The sequence below is a fragment of the Pecten maximus genome, chromosome 9 (assembly GCF_902652985.1).
Source record: "Pecten maximus chromosome 9, xPecMax1.1, whole genome shotgun sequence".
NCBI classification, from domain to species: Eukaryota; Metazoa; Mollusca; class Bivalvia; order Pectinida; family Pectinidae; genus Pecten; species Pecten maximus.
Window position 1 is genome coordinate 330,805 of NC_047023.1, and position 23,947 is coordinate 354,751.

The 23,947-nt window shown below is 41.5% G+C and overlaps 1 protein-coding gene across 1 annotated transcript in view; it reads right to left on the bottom strand.

Annotated features, from left to right (window-relative positions):
• The window catches only part of LOC117334765 (acetylcholine receptor subunit alpha-1-A-like), a 175,588-nt gene extending 154,439 nt beyond the window's left edge, over positions 1 to 21,149 (bottom strand). The window contains exon 1 of the mRNA XM_033894566.1: positions 20,967 to 21,149. Within this exon, the coding sequence (XP_033750457.1) occupies positions 20,967 to 21,149 (183 nt within the window). The remainder of the gene's footprint in view (positions 1 to 20,966) is intronic.
• Between the last annotated feature and the right edge of the window lie 2,798 nt (positions 21,150 to 23,947).

Below are 23,947 nucleotides of genomic sequence, written 5' to 3' on the forward strand. Positions count from 1 at the left end.
ACAAAAACCTAATTTTGAAGCATTCCTATGGTACCACGTGGGTTCATCCTGTATCTGTCGACTGTATGTTTGTTCTACATATAAACAGTTCAATAGGATGACAACCATTAAATAACAGGGATCTAGTATAAGAATGAGTTTTGTTATGTTTACCATGCTGAAAAAGGGCGTAGACAAAAGAGCAAAAAATGGCTAAATTTCTAGAAAAGACTTCTTCTCTAGAAGTGTGCCATGGTCATCAATCATATACATCGACTGAATGAACTCTAGGGCTAAAGAATGAGGTCAAACCTCTTGGAATTGGTTAAAATCTCCATATAAATAGCTATACAATTACTGCGTATAAAGAAAGGAATGCACTAATGTTTCCTGGACTGCCCTAGGGTCTATCCCAAGACTTGGAGACCTAGACCAAATGGCATCACTTTGGAATTGTTGAGGTCCCCATCCCAGAACCATACATAAATTGTTGTACGAAAAGACGAAGACTTATCAGTCACAACTTGGAAACAGTACAGAATTGCCAGGCATGGAAACTGAAATTCAGATATGCTGCAAGTATTTGGCCATAGGTACAGGCTCTATCCCTAGAAATATCTTTAAGAACATTTTGCTATTGTTGTTTAGATACATAATATGTATCCAGGTTGACGATACAGGCCTCTGGGACCATTATTTCATTTTGATACGAGTCATAAAACATCTATAAAATCAAATTTTGTTTTCGATTGATTTGTCAATCATTAAACTATTTACAAACACATAATGAAAAAAGGCGATGCTACCGCCACTAAGCCTTTCACTTCTGATGACGTTCCTCAAGAGACTGTTTTAGTGCACTCTAAATAATGACGTCAACAATTTTAAGATGTCACAAACAATATAAGATACAAATGATAAATTGTCTCCTTTTAACGACATCATTTTAGTTATCTCGTAATTACGACTTAGTTATCTCGTAATTACGGCATATTTATCTTGTACTAATGACTTAGTTATTTCGTAATTACGACTTAGTTATTTCGTAATTACGACTTAGGTATCTCGTAATTACGACTAAGTTATCTAGTAATTACGACCTTTTTTTTTCTTTTTTTTTTTAGATCTTTTCACTCTCTTCCAGATGTCGGTCTCCGGTTCGGAGAAATTACTCCTATAGCGTCATCTGTTATTTGGAAACGCGTCACCGTACCTAACGAATGTACGCGTGTGAAATATGGGGAAAGTGCCGGGGAACAGTTTAGACAAACTCGAGGTAACGCAAAGAAAGTGCTGCAGAATCCTGCAGGGGTTTGATAGAAATTCACCCTCAGATAGTACCATCGAAACTCTCGGGATTTGTCGTCTCTCATACTACATCAGCAAGTATAGACTTCTGTTCTTTAGAAGACTGTGTTTGACCCAACAAGCAAACACAAAAATACACAAGTATTTATTTGATTTTAACATAGCAGTATTCCTCATGTTCGGTTTATCGAAATGCACAGACATTTTTCGGACATTAATCTCCACAATCTACGAATATGGTCTGAAGACTTCTTAGATAGTTTCATAAGATACGGATGCTTCCCTACAAAAACCGCCCGGAAATATACAGTGAATAAAGCGATTTTAGGGACGCCTGAGCTTAAATGGAAAGAATGCGTAGCAAGACGATCAGAACTGATGCGATTCAGAAATATTCACCCACGTATCGCTTCACACAGACTGTGGTTCTTGTGCCTTGATATGAGTAACATCATGTCCCGGATATACCACTGACAGATGTCCCGGATATACCACTGACTTATGTCCCGGATATACCACTGACTTATGTCCCGGATATACCACTGACTTATGTCCCGGATATATCACTGACTGATGTCCCGGATATATCACTGACTGATGTCCCGGATATACCACTGACTTATGTCCCGGATATATTACTGACTTATGTCCTGGATATATTACTGACTGATGTCCCGGATATACCACTGAGTTATGTCCCGGATATACCACTGACTTATGTCCCGAATATACCACTGACTTATGTCCCGGATATATCACTGACTGATATCCCGGATATACCACTGACTGATGTCCCGGATATACCACTGACTTATGTCCCGGATATATCACTGACTTATGTCCCAGATATACCACTGACTTATGTCCCGGATATACCACTGACTTATGTCCCGGACATACCACTGAATTATGTCCCGGACATACCACTGAATTATGTCTATGTCCCGGATATACCACTGACTTATGTCCCGGATATACCACTGACTTATGTCCCGGATATACCACTGACTTATGTCCCGGACATACCACTGAATTATGTCTATGTCCCGGATATACCACTGACTTATGTCCCGGATATACCACTGACTTATGTCCCGGATATACCACTGAGTTATGTCCCGGATATACCACTGACTTATGTCCCGGATACACCACTGACTAATGTCCCGGATATACCACTGACTGATGTCCCGGATATACCACTTACTTATGTCCCGGATATACCACTGACTAATGTCCCGGATATACCACTGACTTATGTCCCGGATATACCACTGAATTATGTCCCAGATATATCACTGACTGATATCCCGGATATACCACTGACTGATGTCCCGGATATACCACTGACTAATGTCCCGGATATACCACTGAGTTATGTCCCGGATATACCACTGACTTATGTCCCGAATATACCACTGACTTATGTCACGGATATATCACTGACTGATATCCCGGATATATTACTGACTTATGTCCCCGATATATTACTGACTTATGTCCCGGATATATTACTGACTTATGTCCCGGATATATTACTGACTTATGTCCCAGATATATCACTGACTGATGTCCCGGATATACCACTGAATTTTGTCCCGGATATACCACTGACTTATGTCCCGGATATACCACTGACTTATGTCCCGGATATACCACTGACTTATGTCCCGGATATATCACTGACTTATGTCCGGTATATACCACTGACTTATGTCCCGAATATATCACTGACTTATGTCCTGGATATACCACTGACTGATGTCCCGGATATACCACTGAATTATGTCCCGGATATACCACTGACTTATGTCCCGGAAATACCACTGACTTATGTCCCGGATATACCACTGACTTATGTCCCGGATATATTACTGACTTATGTCCTGGATATATTACTGACTTATGTCCGGTATATACCACTGACTTATGTCCCGAATATATCACTGACTTATGTCCGGTATATACCACTGACTTATGTCCCGAATATATCACTGACTTATGTCCTGGATATACCACTGACTTATGTCCCGGATATACCACTGACTTATGTCCCTGATATATCACTGACTGATGTCCCGGATATACCACTGAATTATGTCCCGGATATACCACTGACTTATGTCCCGGATATATCACTAACTTATGTCCCGGATACACCACTGGATTATGTCCCGGATATACCACTGACTGATGTCCCGGATATACCACTGACTTATGTCCCGGATATACCACTGACTAATGTCCCGGATATAACACTGAGTTATGTCCCGGATACACCACTGAATTATGTCCCGGATATACCACTGACTTATGTCCCGGATATATCACTGACTTATGTCCCGGATACACCACTGAATTATGTCCCGGATATACCACTGACTTATGTCCCGGATATACCACTGAATTATGTCCCGGATATACCACTGATTGATGTCCCGGATATACCACTGACTTATGTCCCGGATATATTACTGACTGATGTCCCGGATATACCACTGACTTATGTCCCAGATATACCACTGACTTATGTCCCGGATATACCACTGACTTATGTCCCGGATATACCACTGACTTATGTCCCGGATATACCACTGACTTATGTCCCGGATATACCACTGACTGATGTCCCGGATATACCACTGAGTTATGTCCCGGATATATCACTGACTTATGTCCCGGATATACCACTGACTTATGTCCCGGATATACCACTGACTAGTGTCCCGGATATACTACTGACTGATGTCCCGGATATACCACTGAGTTATGTCCCGGATATATCACTGACTTATGTCCCGGATATACCACTGACTGATGTCCCGGATATACCACTGAATTATGTCCCGGATATACCACTGACTTATGTCCCGGATATACCACTGACTTATGTCCCGGGTATATCACTGACTAATGTCCCGGATATACCACTGAGTTATGTCCCGGATATACCACTGACTGATGTCCCGGATATATCACTGACTGATGTCCCGGATATACCACTGACTTATGTCCCGGATATACCACTGACTGATGTCCCGGATATATCACTGAATTATGTCCAGGATATATCACTGAATTATGTCCCGGATATACCACTGACTGATGTCCCGGATATACCACTGACTGATGTCCCGGATATACCACTGACTGATGTCCCGGATATACCACTGACTTATGTCCCGGATATATCACTGAATTATGTCCCGGATATACCACTGACTGATGTCCCGGATATACCACTGAATTATGTCCAGGAGAAGCGAACTGTTATATGTCTAGAAACGATAGGAGGGTGGGAAAATGAAGAGAGCCGTTACATGTGTAGTTACGATAGGGGAGGGGGGTGGGGGGCTGGGGGTAGATGTTACATGGAGGAGACCGGGAGATTAATTGGTCTAGTTATAGACATGGCTGTCAAGATGAAGGTGTAAACGTTCTCAGTGCAGCTATTCTTCTGACTTTCTTTTTAGTTTGATAATAAATCAATTTAGTAGATAAAGTTGGTCTGATTTATAAGTACATTTTATGGCCATTTTCAGTTTCTATTTTCCCTTGGGGAACTCGTCTGTTACAAGATAACCAACGCCAGCCATCCATAAACAGACAACCATTCCGTGTCGGAGTCCGCTTCTTCAGCCTACCATCTTTCGTCTTCAATCATTGAAAGCTTTTCCCACCTACGCCAATAGCGTGCAACGAATCTGATTCAATATGACGAACAATCTAATTGGGTGAACTTGTTAGCGTGCCACGTGCATTTCAAATAAACACCAATCAAAGTCATTGTGACAACATGGACAAGGAAAGAAATCTTGTTCTGCAAAATCGTCAAACAGAGAAGACAGAAGTTTTGCTGATACAATTTACAACAGTCAAATAATTTACTCAGAGTGCTGACGACCATTTTATCATTTTATTCTGTGATTGATGTGTCATTTTAAATCATTGCCTGAAATACAATCACAATTCAGTCAGTAATGCTTCCCACCGGCGAGGAATGACATCACTTAATGGAATGATATTTTCTCATCAGATATCGACAAAATGTTCAGCAAAAAGTAAATAGCTTGTGTTATATTATATGAGCACTTGTCAGATTATACTTGAATATTCATCGACCCGTTACCTCGACTTAATTTTTTATCTTCTTTTGCAAGTGTGAAGTTTCTTGATGTACACGTATTTATATATCAGATATCAATATCTATTGATCTTTTTCTGTCATTTTCGTTCCTAGATCGGTCTGTGTGATGTATTTGTTAATTGTTGAATATTTTTTAATGTTGCCTTCGCCGACATTTATATGATGAATTCCAAGCGGCTGTAAAATATGACAGCAGAGTGCAGCTGATCCCAACCCTGCCTAAACCATAATATCAACAAGTACCGTTATGATGGCAACAAGTACCGTTATGGTGTCAACAAGTACCGTTATGATGTCAACAAGTACCGTTATGATGTCAACAAGTACCGTAATGACATCAGCAAGTACCGTCATGATGTCAACAAGTACCGTTATGATGTCAACAAGTACCGTTATGATGTCAACAAGTACCGTAATGACATCAACAAGTACCGTCATGATGTCAACAAGTACCGTTATGATGTCAACAAGTACCGTTATGGTGTCAACAAGTACCATTATGGTGTCAACAAGTACCGTTATGATATCAACAAGTACCGTTATGATGGCAACAGGTACCGTTATGATATCAACAAGTACCGTTATGATGTCAACAAGTACCGTTATGGTGTCAACAAGTACCATTATGGTGCCAACAAGTACCGTTATGATGTCAACAAGTACCGTAATGACATCAACAAGTACCGTCATGATGTCAACAAGTACCGTTATGATGTCAACAAGTACCGTAATGACATCAACAAGTACCGTAATGACATCAACAAGTACCGTTATGGTGTCAACAAGTACCGTTATGGTGTCAACAAGTACCGTTATGACATCAACAAGTACCGTTATGATATCAACAAGTACCGTTATGATATCAACAAGTACCGTTATGATGTCAACAAGTATCGTTATGTCAATAGAAGTAACTGCTGTCCAACACCCAGGAAACAATAGCTAGCACGTAAATAGAAGTAACTGCTGTATTCAGAAATGGGAAGACATATCCATCATTTCACCACACAATGCGTGAAGCACAGCTAGAGCGGCTTCCGGTGATGGGCAAACAGCCGTACGTGACAGGAAGTGTTTGAGCTCAACTCACATTTAGACCGGAAGTGTATGTTATATTCTTGTCATCATACTGACACGGTACTTTTTCGTCACATGTATTTAACTGTTTCCGGTGATTGTTAAACATGAATGATAATTTCTTCTCGATCGATCGATCGATAGAAAGAGAGAGATAGTAGTTACATACGCTACAATATTCGAGGATATCCTGATTATATGGAACATTATCGTTTATATTAAATATTAAGTTCCAAACCATAGAAGCCCAAACCCAGAAGCCCAACTAGTGTATCTTTACTTACATGTATAATAAGTTAACTATGTTGATGAATACACCGGCTACACCACTTAATAATCTCTGGCATCTTCGTAAAGAAATTATCTCTTTAGCTAATTAAGTTTAATCAGTAGGTTGGTGGAGCTGATGATTGGTAACATATATTACAATAATGCGAGACATGTCTGCTCCTGACATGACGCAGATTACCGGTATTTTTATAAAACAACAAGGCTTGGTTTGAACTTTGAGGATAGATACAGAATACAGTAGTTAAATACCGGCCGTACTTTAACGTCAGTCTCGGGCTAGGATGATTTAAGTTACATGGGGCATCCAGGACAGCGAACCTCGTGTAAGCATAGACTGCGCGTTCTGAAAATACCATCGATAGTTCAAATGAATAACAAATCATCCCTCTATAGCATGAATGAATCGTATACATAAGGAACTAGTTATAGACATATAAACACTGCCGTTGCTTACACATGAAGTCCGATTGTACCTTTTCTTAGTTGAAATCCTTTTCCTTGGCATAAGGATAGTGGCACACGTTTCTACCGTCTGTGGCTCGTAAACCAAGTCACAGATACAAAAAAAAATGTACCATTTTGTCAATATATGACTCGTTAGCGATACCACAGATATGATTTCGTTCATTAAAGGCCCGTTAGTGATGCCACATACAATGTATGTCACTTCGCTTATCTATATCACATTAGCGATGCCACAAATGTCATTTAGTCATTCTATAGATCTCTCGTGATGCCACATATCTTATTCTGTTTCCCATGGCTTGTTTGCTGTAATGAAGATGTCATTTTGACAATCTTTGTCTAGTTAGCGATACCACAGATATCACTTTAGCGATGCGACAGATGTTGCGTCCTTCTATTGGTCGTAAGTTGTGCCATAGAAGTCATTTCGCCCCTCTATACTATAGCTCGTTAGCGATGCCGAGATATAATTTTGTCCTTCTATTGGTCGTTAGCGATACCGAGATATAATTTCATCCTTCTATTGGTCGTTAGCGATACCGAGATATAATTTCATCCTTCTATTGGTCGAAAGAGATGCCGAGATATAATTTTGTCCTTCTATTGGTCGTTAGCGATGCCGAGATATAATTTCGTCCTTCTATAGGTCGTTAGCGATGCAGAGATATAATTTTGTCCTTCTATAGGTCGTTAGCGATGCCGAAATATAATTTCGTCCTTCTATAGGTCGTTAGCGATGCCGAGATATAATTCCGTCCTTCTATTGGTCGTAAGTTGTGCCATAGAAGTCATTTAGCCCCCCTATACTGTAGCTCATTAGCGATCCCGAGATACATGTATAATTATATTTTTACAGTAGAAGAACTGTTGGAGGAGAACGTTTTGAGAAAGGCTATTTCACCACTTAGGATAAGAACTATTTCAGCATTAAGAGACAGTACAGTTGAAGATTTCCAGGACTCCAGATTTCCTTCTAGTTTCCTGATTTTATTGAACTGCTTCTTGAATTGCGAACATTGAGTTAGGGAGAGCCACCAACATAAAATTCACCACAGATACAAAAGGAATTAAGTTTGACACAAGGACAATCGTATGCAGTTTCTGAGCCTATTTGCGAGGCTGAGATGCACTTCATTGGTGTGGTATTTCCGGCCAAGGAGGCGTGCGGGGGCGATGTTCGCAAAACCACCGTAAGTTGATGGAGGAGAGAAATTTTATGGTTTTGTTATTGTCATCGGATCGAGAAGAACTGGTTGTAAATAAAGTTATTCCCTTTCTTCATTGTCTGAGCTCTCTAGACCAGCACATACAGGAAGGGTCCTACACAGATTACACTTACTGGTACTAGATAGGTTCGAGATACACTTACTGGTACTAGATAAGTCCAGAATACACTAACCACCAGGACGGGGTTGTTGGTCAGGATACACTAACCACCAGGACGGGTTGTACATCAGGATACACTAACCACCAGGACGGGGTTGTACATCAGGATACACTAACCACCAGGACGGGGTCGGAGATCAGGATACACTAACCACCAGGACGGGGTTGTACAACAGGATACACTAACCACCAGGACGGGGTTGTACAACAGGATACACTAACCACCAGAACGGGGTTGTACATCAGGATACACTAACCACCAGGACGGGGTTGTACAACAGGATACACTAACCACCAGGATGGGGTCGGAGATCAGGATACACTAACCACCAGGACGGGGTTGTACATCAGGATACACTAACCACCAGGACGGGGTTGTACATCAGGATACACTAACCACCAGGACGGGGTTGTACATCAGGATACACTAACCACCAGGACGGGGTCGGAGATCAGGATACACTAACCACCAGGATGGGGTTGTACAACAGGATACACTAACCACCAGGACGGGGTTGTACATCAGGATACACTAACCACCAGGACGGGGTTGTACAACAGGATACACTAACCACCAGGACAGGGTTGTACATCAGGATACACTAACCACCAGGACGGGTTTGGAGGTCAGGATACACTAACCACCAGGATGGGGTTGTAATCAGGATACACTAACCACCAGGACGGGGTTGTACATCAGGATACACTAACCACCAGGACGGGGTCGGAGATTAGGATACACTAACCACCAGGACGGGGTTGTACAACAGGATACACTAACCACCAGGACGGGTTTGGAGGTCAGGATACACTAACCACCAGGATGGGGTTGTACATCAGGATACACTAACCACCAGGACGGTGTTGTACAACAGGATACACTAACCACCAGGACGGGGTTGTACATCAGGATACACTAACTACCAGGACGGGGTTGTACATCAGGATACACTAACCACCAGGACGGGGCTGGAGATCAGGATACACTAACCACCAGGACGGGGTTGTACATCAGGATACACTAACCACCAGGACGGGGTTGTTGGTCAGGATACACTAACCACCAGGACGGGGTTGTACATCAGGGTACACTAACCACCAGGACGGGGTTGGAGATCAGGATACACTAACAACCAGGACGGGGTTGTACATCAGGATCCACTAACCACCAGGACGGGGTTGTACATCAGGATACACTAACCACCAGGACGGGGTTGTACAACAGGATACACTAACCACCAGGACGGGGTTGTACATCAGGAAACACTAACCACCAGGACGGGGTTGTACATCAGGATACACTAACCACCAGGACGGGGTTGGACATCAGGGTACACTAACCACCAGGACGGGGTTGGAGATCAGGATACACTAACCACCAGGACGGGGTTGTACATCAGGATACACTAACCACCAGGACGGGGTTGTACATCAGGATACACTAACCACCATGATAGGGTTGTACATCAGGATACACTAACCACCAGGACGGGGTTGTACATCAGGATACACTAACCACCAGGACGGGCTTGTACATCAGAATACACTAACCACCAGGACGGGTTTGTACGGATACACTAACCACCAGGACTGGGTTGTACATCAGGATACACTAACCACCAGGACGGGTTTGGAGGTCAGGATACACTAACCACCAGGACGGGGTCGGAGATCAGGATACACTAACCACCAGGACGGGGTTGTACATCAGGATACACTAACCACCAGGACGGGTTTAGAGGACAGGATACACTAACCACCAGAACGGGGTTGTACATCAGGATACACTAACCACCAGGACGGGGTTGTACATCAGGATACACTAACCACCAGGACGGGGTTGTTGGTCAGGATACACTAACCACCAGGACGGGGTTGTACATCAGGGTACACTAGCCACCAGTACGGGGTTGTTGGTCAGGATACACTAACCACCAGGACGGGGTTGTACATCAGGGTACACTAACCACCAGGACGGGGTTGGAGATCAGGATACACTAACAACCAGGACGGGGTTGTACATCAGGATCCACTAACCACCAGGACGGGGTTGTACATCAGGATACACTAACCACCAGGACGGGGTTGTACAACAGGATACACTAACCACCAGGACGGGGTTGTACATCAGGAAACACTAACCACCAGGACGGGGTTGTACATCAGGATACACTAACCACCAGGACGGGGTTGGACATCAGGGTACACTAACCACCAGGACGGGGTTGTACATCAGGATACACTAACCACCAGGACGGGGTTGTACATCAGGATACACTAACCACCAGGACGGGGTTGGAGATCAGGATACACTAACCACCAGGACGGGGTTGTACATCAGGATACACTAACCACCAGGACGGGGTTGTACATCAGGATACACTAACCACCATGATAGGGTTGTACATCAGGATACACTAACCACCAGGACGGGGTTGTACATCAGGATACACTAACCACCAGGACGGGCTTGTACATCAGAATACACTAACCACCAGGACGGGTTTGTACGGATACACTAACCACCAGGACTGGGTTGTACATCAGGATACACTAACCACCAGGACGGGTTTGGAGGTCAGGATACACTAACCACCAGGACGGGGTCGGAGATCAGGATACACTAACCACCAGGACGGGGTTGTACATCAGGATACACTAACCACCAGGACGGGTTTAGAGGACAGGATACACTAACCACCAGAACGGGGTTGTACATCAGGATACACTAACCACCAGGACGGGGTTGTACATCAGGATACACTAACCACCAGGACGGGGCTGGAGATCAGGATACACTAACCACCAGGACGGGGTTGTACATCAGGATACACTAACCACCAGGACGGGGTTGTACATCAGGATACACTAGCCACCAGTACGGGGTTGTAGGTCAGGATACACTAACCACCAGGACGGGGTTGTACATCAGGATACACTAACCACCAGTACGGGGTTGTAGGTCAGGATACACTAACCACCAGGACGGGGTTGTACATCAGGATACACTAACCACCAGGACGGGGTTGGAGATCAGGATACACTAACCACCAGGACGGGGTTGTACATCAGGATACACTAACCACCAGGACGGGGTTGTACATCAGGATACACTAACCACCAGGACGGGGTTGTACATCAGGATACACTAACCACCAGGACGGGGTTGTACATCAGGATACACTAACCACCAGGACGGGGTTGTACATCAGGATACACTAACCACCATGATGGGGATGTACATCAGGATACACTAACCACCAGGACGGGGTTGTACATCAGGATACACTAACCACAAGGACGGGGTTGTACATCAGGATACACTAACCACCAGGACGGGGTTGTTGGTCAGGATACACTAACCACCAGGACGGGGTTGTACATCAGGATACACTAACCACCAGGACGGGGTTGTTGGTCAGGATACACTAACCACCAGGACGGGGTTGTACATCAGGGATACACTAACCACCAGGACGGGGTTGGAGATCAGGATACACTAACCACCAGGACGGGGTTGTTGGTCAGGATACACTAACCACCAGGACGGGGTTGTACAACAGGATACACTAACCACCATAACGGGGTTGTACAACAGGATACACTAACCACCAGGATGGGGTTGTACAACAGGATACACTAACCACCAGGACGGGGTTGTACATCAGGATACACTAACCACCAGGACGGGGTCGGAGATCAGGATACACTAACCACCAGGACGGGGTTGTACAACAGGATACACTAACCACCAGGACGGGTTTGGAGGTCAGGATACACTAACCACCAGGATGGGGTTGTACATCAGGATACACTAACCACCAGGACAGGGTTGTACATCAGGATACACTAACCACCAGGACGGGGTTGTACATCAGGATACACTAACCACCAGGACGGGGTTGTACATCAGGATACACTAACCACCAGGACGGGGTTGTACATCAGGATACACTAACCACCAGGACGGGGTTGTACATCAGGATACACTAACCACCAGGACGGGGTTGTAGGTCAGGATACACTAACCACCAGGACGGGGTTGTACATCAGGATACACTAACCACCAGGACGGGGTTGTAGATCAGGATACACTAACCACCAGGACGGGGTTGGAGGTCAGGATACACTAACCACCAGGACGGGGTTGTACATCAGGATACACTAACCACCAGGACGGGGTTGTACATCAGGATACACTAACCACCAGGACGGGGTTGTACATCAGGATACACTAACCACCAGGACGGGGTTGTACATCAGGATACACTAACCACCAGGACGGGGTTGTACATCAGGATACACTAACCACCAGGACGGGGTTGTACATCAGGATACACTAACCACCAGGACGGGGTTGTAGATCAGGATACACTAACCACCAGGACGGGGTTGTACATCAGGGTACACTAACCACCAGTACGGGGTTGTAGGTCAGGATACACTAACCACCAGGACGGGGTTGTACATCAGGGTACACTAACCACCAGGACGGGGTTGGAGATCAGGATACACTAACCACCAGGACGGGGTTGTATATCAGGATACACTAACCACCAGGACGGGGTTGTACATCAGGATACACTAACCACCAGGACGGGGTTGTATATCAGGATACACTAACCACCAGGACGGGGTTGTACATCAGGATACACTAACCACCAGGACGGGGTTGTACAACAGGATACACTAACCACCAGGACGGGGTTGTACAACAGGATACACTGACCACCAGGACGGGGTTGTACATCAGGATACACTAACCACCAGGACGGGGTTGTACATCAGGATACATTAACCACCAGGACGGGGTTGTACAACAGGATACACTAACCACCAGGACGGGGTTGGAGATCAGGATACACTAACCACCAGGACGGGGTTGTACATCAGGATACACTAACCACCAGGACGGGGTTGTACATCAGGATACACTAACCACCAGGACGGGGTTGTACATCAGAATACACTAACCACCAGGACGGGGTTGGAGATCAGGATACACTAACCACCATGATGGGGTTGTACATCAGGATACACTAACCACCAGGACGGGGTTGTACATCAGGATACACTAACCACCAGGACGGGGTTGTACATCAGAATACACTAACCACCAGGACGGGTTTGTACATCAGGATACACTAACCACCAGGACTGGGTTGTACATCAGGATACACTAACCACCAGGACGGGTTTGGAGGTCAGGATACACTAACCACCAGGACGGGGTCGGAGATCAGGATACACTAACCACCAGGACGGGGTTGTACAACAGGATACACTAACCACCAGGACGGGTTTGAGGTCAGGATACACTAACCACCAGGACGGGGTTGTACAACAGGATACACTAACCACCAGGACGGGGTTGTACATCAGGATACACTAACCACCAGGACGGGGTTGTACATCAGGATACACTAACCACCAGGACGGGGTTGTACATCAGGATACACTAACCACCAGGACGGGGTTGTACATCAGGATACACTAACCACCATGATGGGGTTGTACATCAGGATACACTAACCACCAGGACGGGGTTGTACATCAGGATACACTAACCACCAGTACGGGGTTGTTAGGTCAGGATACACTAACCACCAGGACGGGGTTGTACATCAGGATACACTAACCACCAGGACGGGGTTGGAGATCAGGATACACTAACCACCAGGACGGGGTTGTTGGTCAGGATACACTAACCACCAGGACGGGGTTGTACAACAGGATACACTAACCACCAGGATGGGGTTGTACAACAGGATACACTAACCACCAGGACGGGGTTGTACATCAGGATACACTAACCACCTAGGACGGGGTTGTACAACAGGATACACTAACCACCAGGACGGGGTTGTACATCAGGATACACTAACCACCAGGACGGGGTTGTACAACAGGATACACTAACCACCAGGACGGGGTTGTACATCAGGATACACTAACCACCAGGACGGGGCTGGAGATCAGGATACACTAACCACCAGGACGGGGTTGTACATCAGGATACACTAACCACCAGGACGGGGTTGTACATCAGAATACACTAACCACCAGGACGGGGTTGTTGGTCAGGTTACACTAACCACCAGGACGGGGTTGTACAACAGGATACACTAACCACCAGGACGGGGTTGGAGATCAGGATACACTAACCACCAGGACGGGGTTGTACATCAGGGTACACTAACCACCAGGACGGGGTTGGAGATCAGGATACACTAACCACCAGGACGGGGTTGTTGGTCAGGATACACTAACCACCAGGACGGGGTTGTACAACAGGATACACTAACCACCAGGATGGGGTTGTACAACAAGATACACTAACCACCAGGACGGGGTTGTACATCAGGATACACTAACCACCAGGACGGGGCTGGAGATCAGAATACACTAACCACCAGAACGGGGTTGTACAACAGGATACACTAACCACCAGGACGGGGTTGTACATCAGGATACACTAACCACCAGGACGGGGTTGTACAACAGGATACACTAACCACCAGGACGGGGTTGTACATCAGGATACACTAACCACCAGGACGGGGTTGTACATCAGGATACACTAACCACCAGGGCCCAGTTGTTCAAAAGGTGATTAGGCTAATCATATTTTAACAACATTTTTCAAATCCTGATTTAATAATTTCTGGTCGAACTAGCTGGACAAAACTTTATGAAATTTTGTAATTCTTAATTTTCTTCCAACTGGCATTGTTTAAAGATGATATACTCACAGGTTTTGCAACAAATGAGATATGAAATTTTTACTAATCAAGTGATTAAGCTAATCACCTTTTGAACAACTGGGCCCAGGACGGGGTTGTACATCAGAATACACTAACCACCAGGACGGGGTTGTTGGTCAGGATACACTAACCACCAGGGCGGGGTTGTACAACAGGATACACTAACCACCAGGATGGGGTTGTACATCAGGATACACTAACCACAAGGACGGGGTTGTACATCAGAATACACTGACCACCAGGACGGGGTTGTAATCAGGATACACTAACCACCAGGACGGGGTTGTACATCAGGATACACTAACCACCAGGACGGGGTTGTACATCAGGATACACTAACCACCAGGACGGGGTTGTACAACAGGATACACTAACCACCAGGACGGGGTTGTACATCAGGATACACTAACCACCAGGACGGCGTCGGAGATCAGGATACACTAACCACCAGGACGGGGTTGTACAACAGGATACACTAACCACCAGGACGGGTTTGGAGGTCAGGATACACTAACCACCAGAACGGGGTTGTACATCAGGATACACTAACCACCAGGATGGGGTTGTACAACAGGATACACTAACCACCAGGACGGGGTTGTACAACAGGATACACTAACCACCAGGACGGGGTTGTACATAAGGATACACTAACTACCAGTACGGGGTTGTTGGTCAGGATACACTAACCACCAGAACGGGGTTGTACATCAGGATACACTAACCACCAGGACGGGGTCGGAGATCATGATACACTAACCACCAGGACGGGGTTGTACAACAGGATACACTAACCACCAGGACGGGGTTGTACATCAGGGTACACTAACCACCAGGACGGGGTTGTACATCAGGATACACTAACCACCAGGACGGGTTGTACATCAGGATACACTGACCACCAGGACGGTGTTGTACATCAGGATACACTAACCACCAGGACGGGTTTGGAGGTCAGGATACACTAACCACCAGGACGGGGTTGTACATCAGGATACACTAACCACCAGGACGGGGTCGGAGATCAGGATACACTAACCACCAGGACGGGGTTGTACAACAGGATACACTAACCACCAGGACGGGGTTGTACATAAGGATACACTAACTACCAGTACGGGGTTGTAGGTCAGGATACACTAACCACCAGACGGGGTTGTACATCAGGATACACTAACCACCAGGACGGGGTCGGAGATCAGGATACACTAACCACCAGGACGGGGTTGTACAACAGGATACACTAACCACCAGGACGGGGTTGTACATCAGGATACACTAACCACCAAGAATGAGTTGGAGATTTTTGTAAATCATTATGTAATGTCGCTTGATATTATTGCAAATGATGCTTCAGTACACAAATCTTTTTTATTCGAAAGAAAAGGAAATGGAACATTTTACTTGTAAGATGTTTCGTAGCCCAACTGTATTGTAACTTGTAAAACATCACATATCGTAAAAACTGTTAACGTTAATTTACGACAGACATATAGTTTTGGTATGCATTCTAGGCTTCTTCAGATGAAATATATATAAACTCGAATGCTATAGACATTTACAGGTAACGTTATCTAATATCGACAACCAGTATATTCAGATCAATGCCCAATAACCTGACACCATTCTTCAGTATCATGTCGAGTTAGATTGGCATTGCTTTGTTTCCATTAGACCTACCAGTCGTAACATCTGTCAGTGTCATTACTTATAACTGTTTTGTAACCAGGACAACGCGGAAGTTTGGTGGTTTATATAAGGCGCATCATATCATACTTTTACTAATGGATGAATATTTCTAAATGCCTTTTTTAGATTAATTGGTCAGACAATTTCTAAAAGTGCGAGGACGAAAAAAAAATCGTCAGTAACAATTTGTTGAAACAGGTGTTGAAATCAATAAGAGAAGTCAGGGTAACCAAACGTTGCTAATGCATTTGTGAAATTGTGATATCGGAACATGGAATATGTGTACAAGTACCAGGACGATAGTACGCCTGGTACCGCTTAATGTTAAAACAAAATAAATCAGTCAGGAAATAATATGATAAGTAAACTAGTATACATTCTATTGTATAAGATGTGTGTGATATTATACATTCTATTGTATAAGATGTGTGTGATATTAAACATTATATTGTATAAGATGTGTGTGATATTAAACATTCTATTGTATAAGATGTGTGTGATATTAAACATTCTATTGTATAAGATGTGTGTGATAGTATACATTCTATTGTATAAGATGTGTGTGATATTAAACATTCTATTGTATAAGATGTGTGTGATATTAAACATTATATTGTATAAGATGTGTGTGATATTAAACATTATATTGTATAAGATGTGTGTGATATTATACATTCTATTGTATAAGATGTGTGTGATATTATACATTCTATTGTATAAGGTGTGTGTGATATTATACATTCTATTGTATAAGGTGTGTGTGATATTAAACATTCTATTGTATAAGATGTGTGTGATATTATACATTCTATTGTATAAGATGTGTGTGATATTATACATTATATTGTATAAGATGTGTGTGATATTATACATTATATTGTATAAGATGTGTGTGATATTATACATTATATTGTATAAGATGTGTGTGATATTATACGTTATATTGTATAAGATGTGTGTGATATTAAACATTATATTGTATAAGATGTGTGTGATATTATACATTATATTGTATAAGATGTGTGTGATATTATACATTCTATTGTATAAGATGTGTGTGATATTATACATTATATTGTATAAGGTGTGTGTGATATTATACATTCTATTGTATAAGGTGTGTGTGATATTATACATTATATTGTATAAGATGTGTGTGATATTATACATTCTATTGTATAAGATGTGTGTGATATTATACATTATATTGTATAAGATGTGTGTGATATTATACATTCTATTGTATAAGATGTGTGTGATATTTAGGGTCGCACATCCCTGGTATCGATAAATTTACAAAATGTATGTATTTTGTTACCTTCTTGAGTTTTTAATCTTGTAAACGTGTTTACGATATCTATCTTTAGTTTTCAATAAATGTATTAACGTCTCTTTTTTCGTTAATGCTATCATTTTGTATAGCCATTGTGTTTTCGACTAATATTGAAACAATTTGTATTAAGTCATAGGAAATATACCAAAAATCGACATGTCAAAGACAAGAATTAGTAAAATATCGTCATATTAAAGACGGAAATTAGTCAAATATCGGCATATTAAAGACGGAAATTAGTAAAATATCGACATATCAAAGACGAGAATTAGCAAAATATCGGCATATTAAAGACAAGAATTAGCAAAATATCGAAATATTAAAGACAAGAATTAGCCAAATATCGAAATATTAAAGACGAGAATTAGCAAAATATCGGCATATCAAAGACGAGAATTAGCAAAATATCGGCATAGCAAAGACGGAAATAGTAAAATATCGACATATTAAAGACGAGAATTAGCTAAATATCGGCATATCAAAGACGGAAATTAGCAAAATATCAGCATATCAAAGACAAGAATTAGCAAAATATCGAAATATCAAAGACAAGAATAAGCAAAATATCAACATATCAAAGAAGAGAAATTAGCAAAATATTGACATATCAAAGACGAAAATAAGCAAAATATCGAAATATCAAAAACAAGAATTAGTAAAATATCAACATATCAAAGAAGGGAAATTAGCAAAATATTGACATATCAAAGACGAAAATAAGCAAAATATCGTCATATCAAAGACAAGAATTAGCAAAATATCGGCATATCAAAGACGGAAATAGTAAAATATCGGCATATTAAAGACGAGAATTAGCAAAATATCGGCATATTAAAGACAAGAATTAGCAAAATATCGAAATATTAAAGACAAGAATTAGCAAAATATCGAAATATCAAAGACAAGAATTAGCAAAATATCGGCATATCAAAGACGGAAATAGTAAAATATCGACATATTAAAGACGAGAATTAGCAAAATATCGGCATATCAAAGACAAGAATTAGCAAAATATCGAAATATCAAAGATAAAATTAGCAAACAGTGATGTTAAATTGCTCTATTACAATAGGATTTCCATACAATATCAATGTAGCGAGCTGTAATCACGTTCTTGACCATTCTAACGCTTTGGTTCTGAGAGTTCCTGGCGGTATTTATCAGGGAAGCTAACACAAATAGCCAGTGTTTTCCTCTGTTTATTTTGTCATTTCAAGCCACATATCGTTGTATAGTTTCCTTATTTAGGTGAATCTCTCTTGATGACATACATAAACGTCATGTATAATATCTTATAATTCATACTACTTATCCTTGGTGTATACACTCATGTTGTAGTTTTTGTATATGATATTTAATTAAACTGCATTAATTTGTTTTTAGTAATCATTCTAGCTTAGCTAGTTTAGCGTAGCTTAGCAAAAAAATTAATATAGTAATAAAAAATCAATATTCCCCTATAGTTAACTATAGCAATAATATAAGCTATAGTTAGGGTTATGACTGGTTACATTACGGGTACACTGGACACTGTCCACTGGGGCCCAGTGATAATATATATCTACTGTTATAGACTTACGTTGATACTTTTAACAATGTTTTTATATATATATATATAATCACAATCCCGTGATACGTTAAATGTTTATATATATATATATATATATATATATATAATCACAATCCCGTGATACGTTAAATGTTTATATATATATATATAATCACAATCCTGTGATACGTTAAATGTTTATATATATATATATAATCACAATCCTGTGATACGTTAAATGTTTATATATATATATATAATCACAATCCTGTGATACGTTAAATGTTTATATATATATATATATAATCACAATCCTGTGATACGTTAAATGTTTATATATATATATATAATCACAATCCCGTGATACGTTAAATGTTTATATATATATATATATAATCACAATCCTGTGATACGTTAAATTTATATATATATATATATATAATCACAATCCCGTGATACGTTAAATGAATTACGTTTTGTTTGTTTGCTTGTTTATTTGTTGGTTTTTTTTTTTTTTTTTTTTTAGTTTTGTTGGGGGGGGGGGGGGGGGGGATTGTGTGTATTTATTTATTTCTTTCTTTTTTTGCATTAATTAAGTCAATTTGCAAGATTTAAATCGTTCAAAACATTTTGTACAAAAACAGCCTGTCTATTCCGAGAATATTTCAAAATAACTATTTATTTTCTATAAAGCCTTTGCATGATCATGGGGAAGTGTATTTCTGTAAGCAGTTTTTGAGCGTCACACCTGCCTGTACAAGAAGGAGAATTTTGAACTCACCATATCAGCAATTTGTGTGAGAGTATATCCAAACTGCACTGTGACGTTATGAGATGCATTGTACACAGGCCTGGCGGCTGTGTCGTAGTGTGCAAGAATATTCTGTAATAAACGGTGCTCATCCGGGAGTCTGTGATTGGCCTTTTTTGACGAAACTACAATTAGAAATACAACATTTGTTTTAATTATGTACTTACCATGTCGGAAATCTGTGTAAGGGTAATCCCAAACTTAACAACCACAGTTTTAGCAGCATTAAAAACGGGTCTCGATGCTTGGTTGTAGTCATATAATACAGTCTCCAAAAGTCTTTGCTCATCCGTTGGAAGTGCAAGAATTTCAATTCCCAGGAAAATCACAAAAAAAGCCAGGACAGGCATTTTTCCAGTAAGGATTTATTCATTCCTATCGACGTATCCTAAACGTCTTCCTCTGTCTCAATAAACCAACAGATTTACACATCTCTACTCCAACATGACACACTGTATCAATAAACTAGCTGCCAGCTCCAAAGCATTTAACGGAAATTTTAATAAACGAAAACTTCACACAATTCCTCCCTGTGAATAATCCGGCGTGGTTTTGTGACGTACCTAACAGCACAGCTATGGGCCAGCTTTACACATAGGTAGACTTATATTCCATTTACAATACGAAACACCGTTTTGAAATTCTATCACGCATATTCCATTATATAGACACCCATAACGTACACCGACACCACAGGATGAGGACTAGCTTTGATACTCGTTACCTACGTTTGATCGACAGCTGCTTGTCTTAGTAGAGATTTTCGCAAGTGGGCTCAGCACGTGGTCACTAGTTAGCGCGTGTGTATGTTGTGTCTTAATAGCCAATCAGATCATCTCTTTAATGTCAGTACCAAACAATTACGGCAGCCATGTCGAGAAACTTTCAAAAGTCTAGCGTTTTGATGAAGTAGAAGATGTATATGCGATGTGATATCGATTCCTTTAACAAATCAAGTATTGTATTTAGTTATTCTGGGGTTCACGTTAACACTGTTACACCGCTCCTCGTGTTTTCAATCTCGGCTCCTGCCATCTCACAGAAGACCTAGGAATGACACCTCCACCAGAGGAGAGCTTGGTGACACACACTCATACCCACGGTCTCTCCTTCGCTCATGTTAACGCCATTCGATAGGCTGTAACCATTCTAGTGGTATGGCGAGGACATGGCTTAGTAATGGTGAATTGAAAATTACCTATTGTTCAGCGGGGAGGGAAAAAAGTGTCTACCGTAGACTGAAACAGAGGAACTATCGGAACGACCATCACCAACGCAATCCCCATCTAATGCGTCTTATATATATATAAATGTACGCAAGATTATGTAACCTGATTCTAGTATGAACAGGAATCGATTGGAAAAGGACAACAAGCATTGCCGGGTATTTGGACCAGGCTGTGTACGCAAATTGTTAGATACTCCATGGGGGTAGGATCTAAATATCAAATCATACTCATCCAGTACATATTGGTGAGGAAGTGTAAAGATCGGGTCCACGTGTTTATAGGGAACAACCAACCAATTGAAAAAATATATTTTTGAAACAGCCCCTGTGTGAACGTTGAGCCAAGGATAAAATGTCTGGCAGCCACTGATTGGCCAGTATGTTATGAAGTGAGAAAATAGATATGTAGCCTGATAGGTAACTATCAATAAGAAATGTTGATATAAATTTCTTAAGTCCGATTGTTTTTTTTTTCCCAAAAGTTCACGTAATAATAGTAAACAGGTAAACATTTAAGATTTTTGAGAATTTTTACTGCGAAATTAACCTATTTTAAAAATGGCTACCCTGGAGAAAATTTGAGCTGAAGGACCCAACTTTTTTTTTGATTAGGTGTTATATCAGACCCTAAACTTTTGTTATAAACCATAATCGTCATATTTAATTCAAGCATTTGAATGAAATAATCCAAAACGTTAACACTAAGGTCTATGGGAAAACAATTGGTTGGTTGGTCTCTATAAATACGTATGTTTTGAGAATATTAATATGAATCTGTAACTATTTACGTTTTTTTTTCCATTCAAATTACTATTTCTATATTTCAGCTGTCACGTAAATAACACATAATAACGGAGGGTAAGCAGGGCGGTAAGAATGTACGGTATAACACACTATCACAACCCCTGCTATGAACGGAGGTTTACCACAACTGTGATAGCATCACATTTATGTCACATGCCAATGTAGTCTCCAATAACATCTAGAACAGAAGTGTATATTGACTGTGGTCAGATTGCCGAGTCCCACAGCGTACCTTGACAATTATCATAGATACTATAGGTGTCAGTCTCTCAGACTATATACGTCCCGTACACGTGATGCTGTTCGGATTTTATCTACATTTCTCTCTAGCGTTCCAATACGGATAACTTACATATTTACACCAAACCGAAAGCTATGATCTAGAGCTAGGGTTGTATGTCTGTATACCTATTACACAGGCCCATGTGGTATATACACAATATCTTAACTATCTAAAACAGGTTGTTGACATTTCACCTCAGGGAAAAGGTAAACATACATTAAGAATGATAGTTTGTATTTCAACTTTCAGAAATTTGCGTGAAGTCAAGATATTTCAGCAGCTGCCATTAATACCGTTATATATTATACGTGTAAATGGAGTGAAACCAGAAGCATGTTCATATAATGTACACGTACTTTCGTTTCTGAATGCAACCAAAGTGTTCAGTCACTAATTATATAATTGTTGTGATAGATTACCAAATGTTCCTATCATTGGCCTTATAATACCAAATGTTCCTATCATTGGCCTTATAATACCAAATGTTCCTATCATTGGCCTTATAATACCAAATGTTACTATCATTGGCCTTATAATACCAAATGTTCCTATCATGGCCTTATAATACCAAATGTTCCTATCATTGGCCTTATAATACCAAATGTTCCTATCATTGGCCTTATAATACCAAATGTTCCTAACATTGGCCTTATAATACCAAATGTTCCTATCATTGGCCTTATAATACCAAATGCTCCTATCATTGGCCTTATAATACCAAATGTTCCTATCATTGGCCTTATAATACCAAATGTTCCTATCATTGGCCTTATAATACCAAATGTTCCTATCAGTGGCCTTATAATACCAAAGTTCCTATCATTGGCCTATAA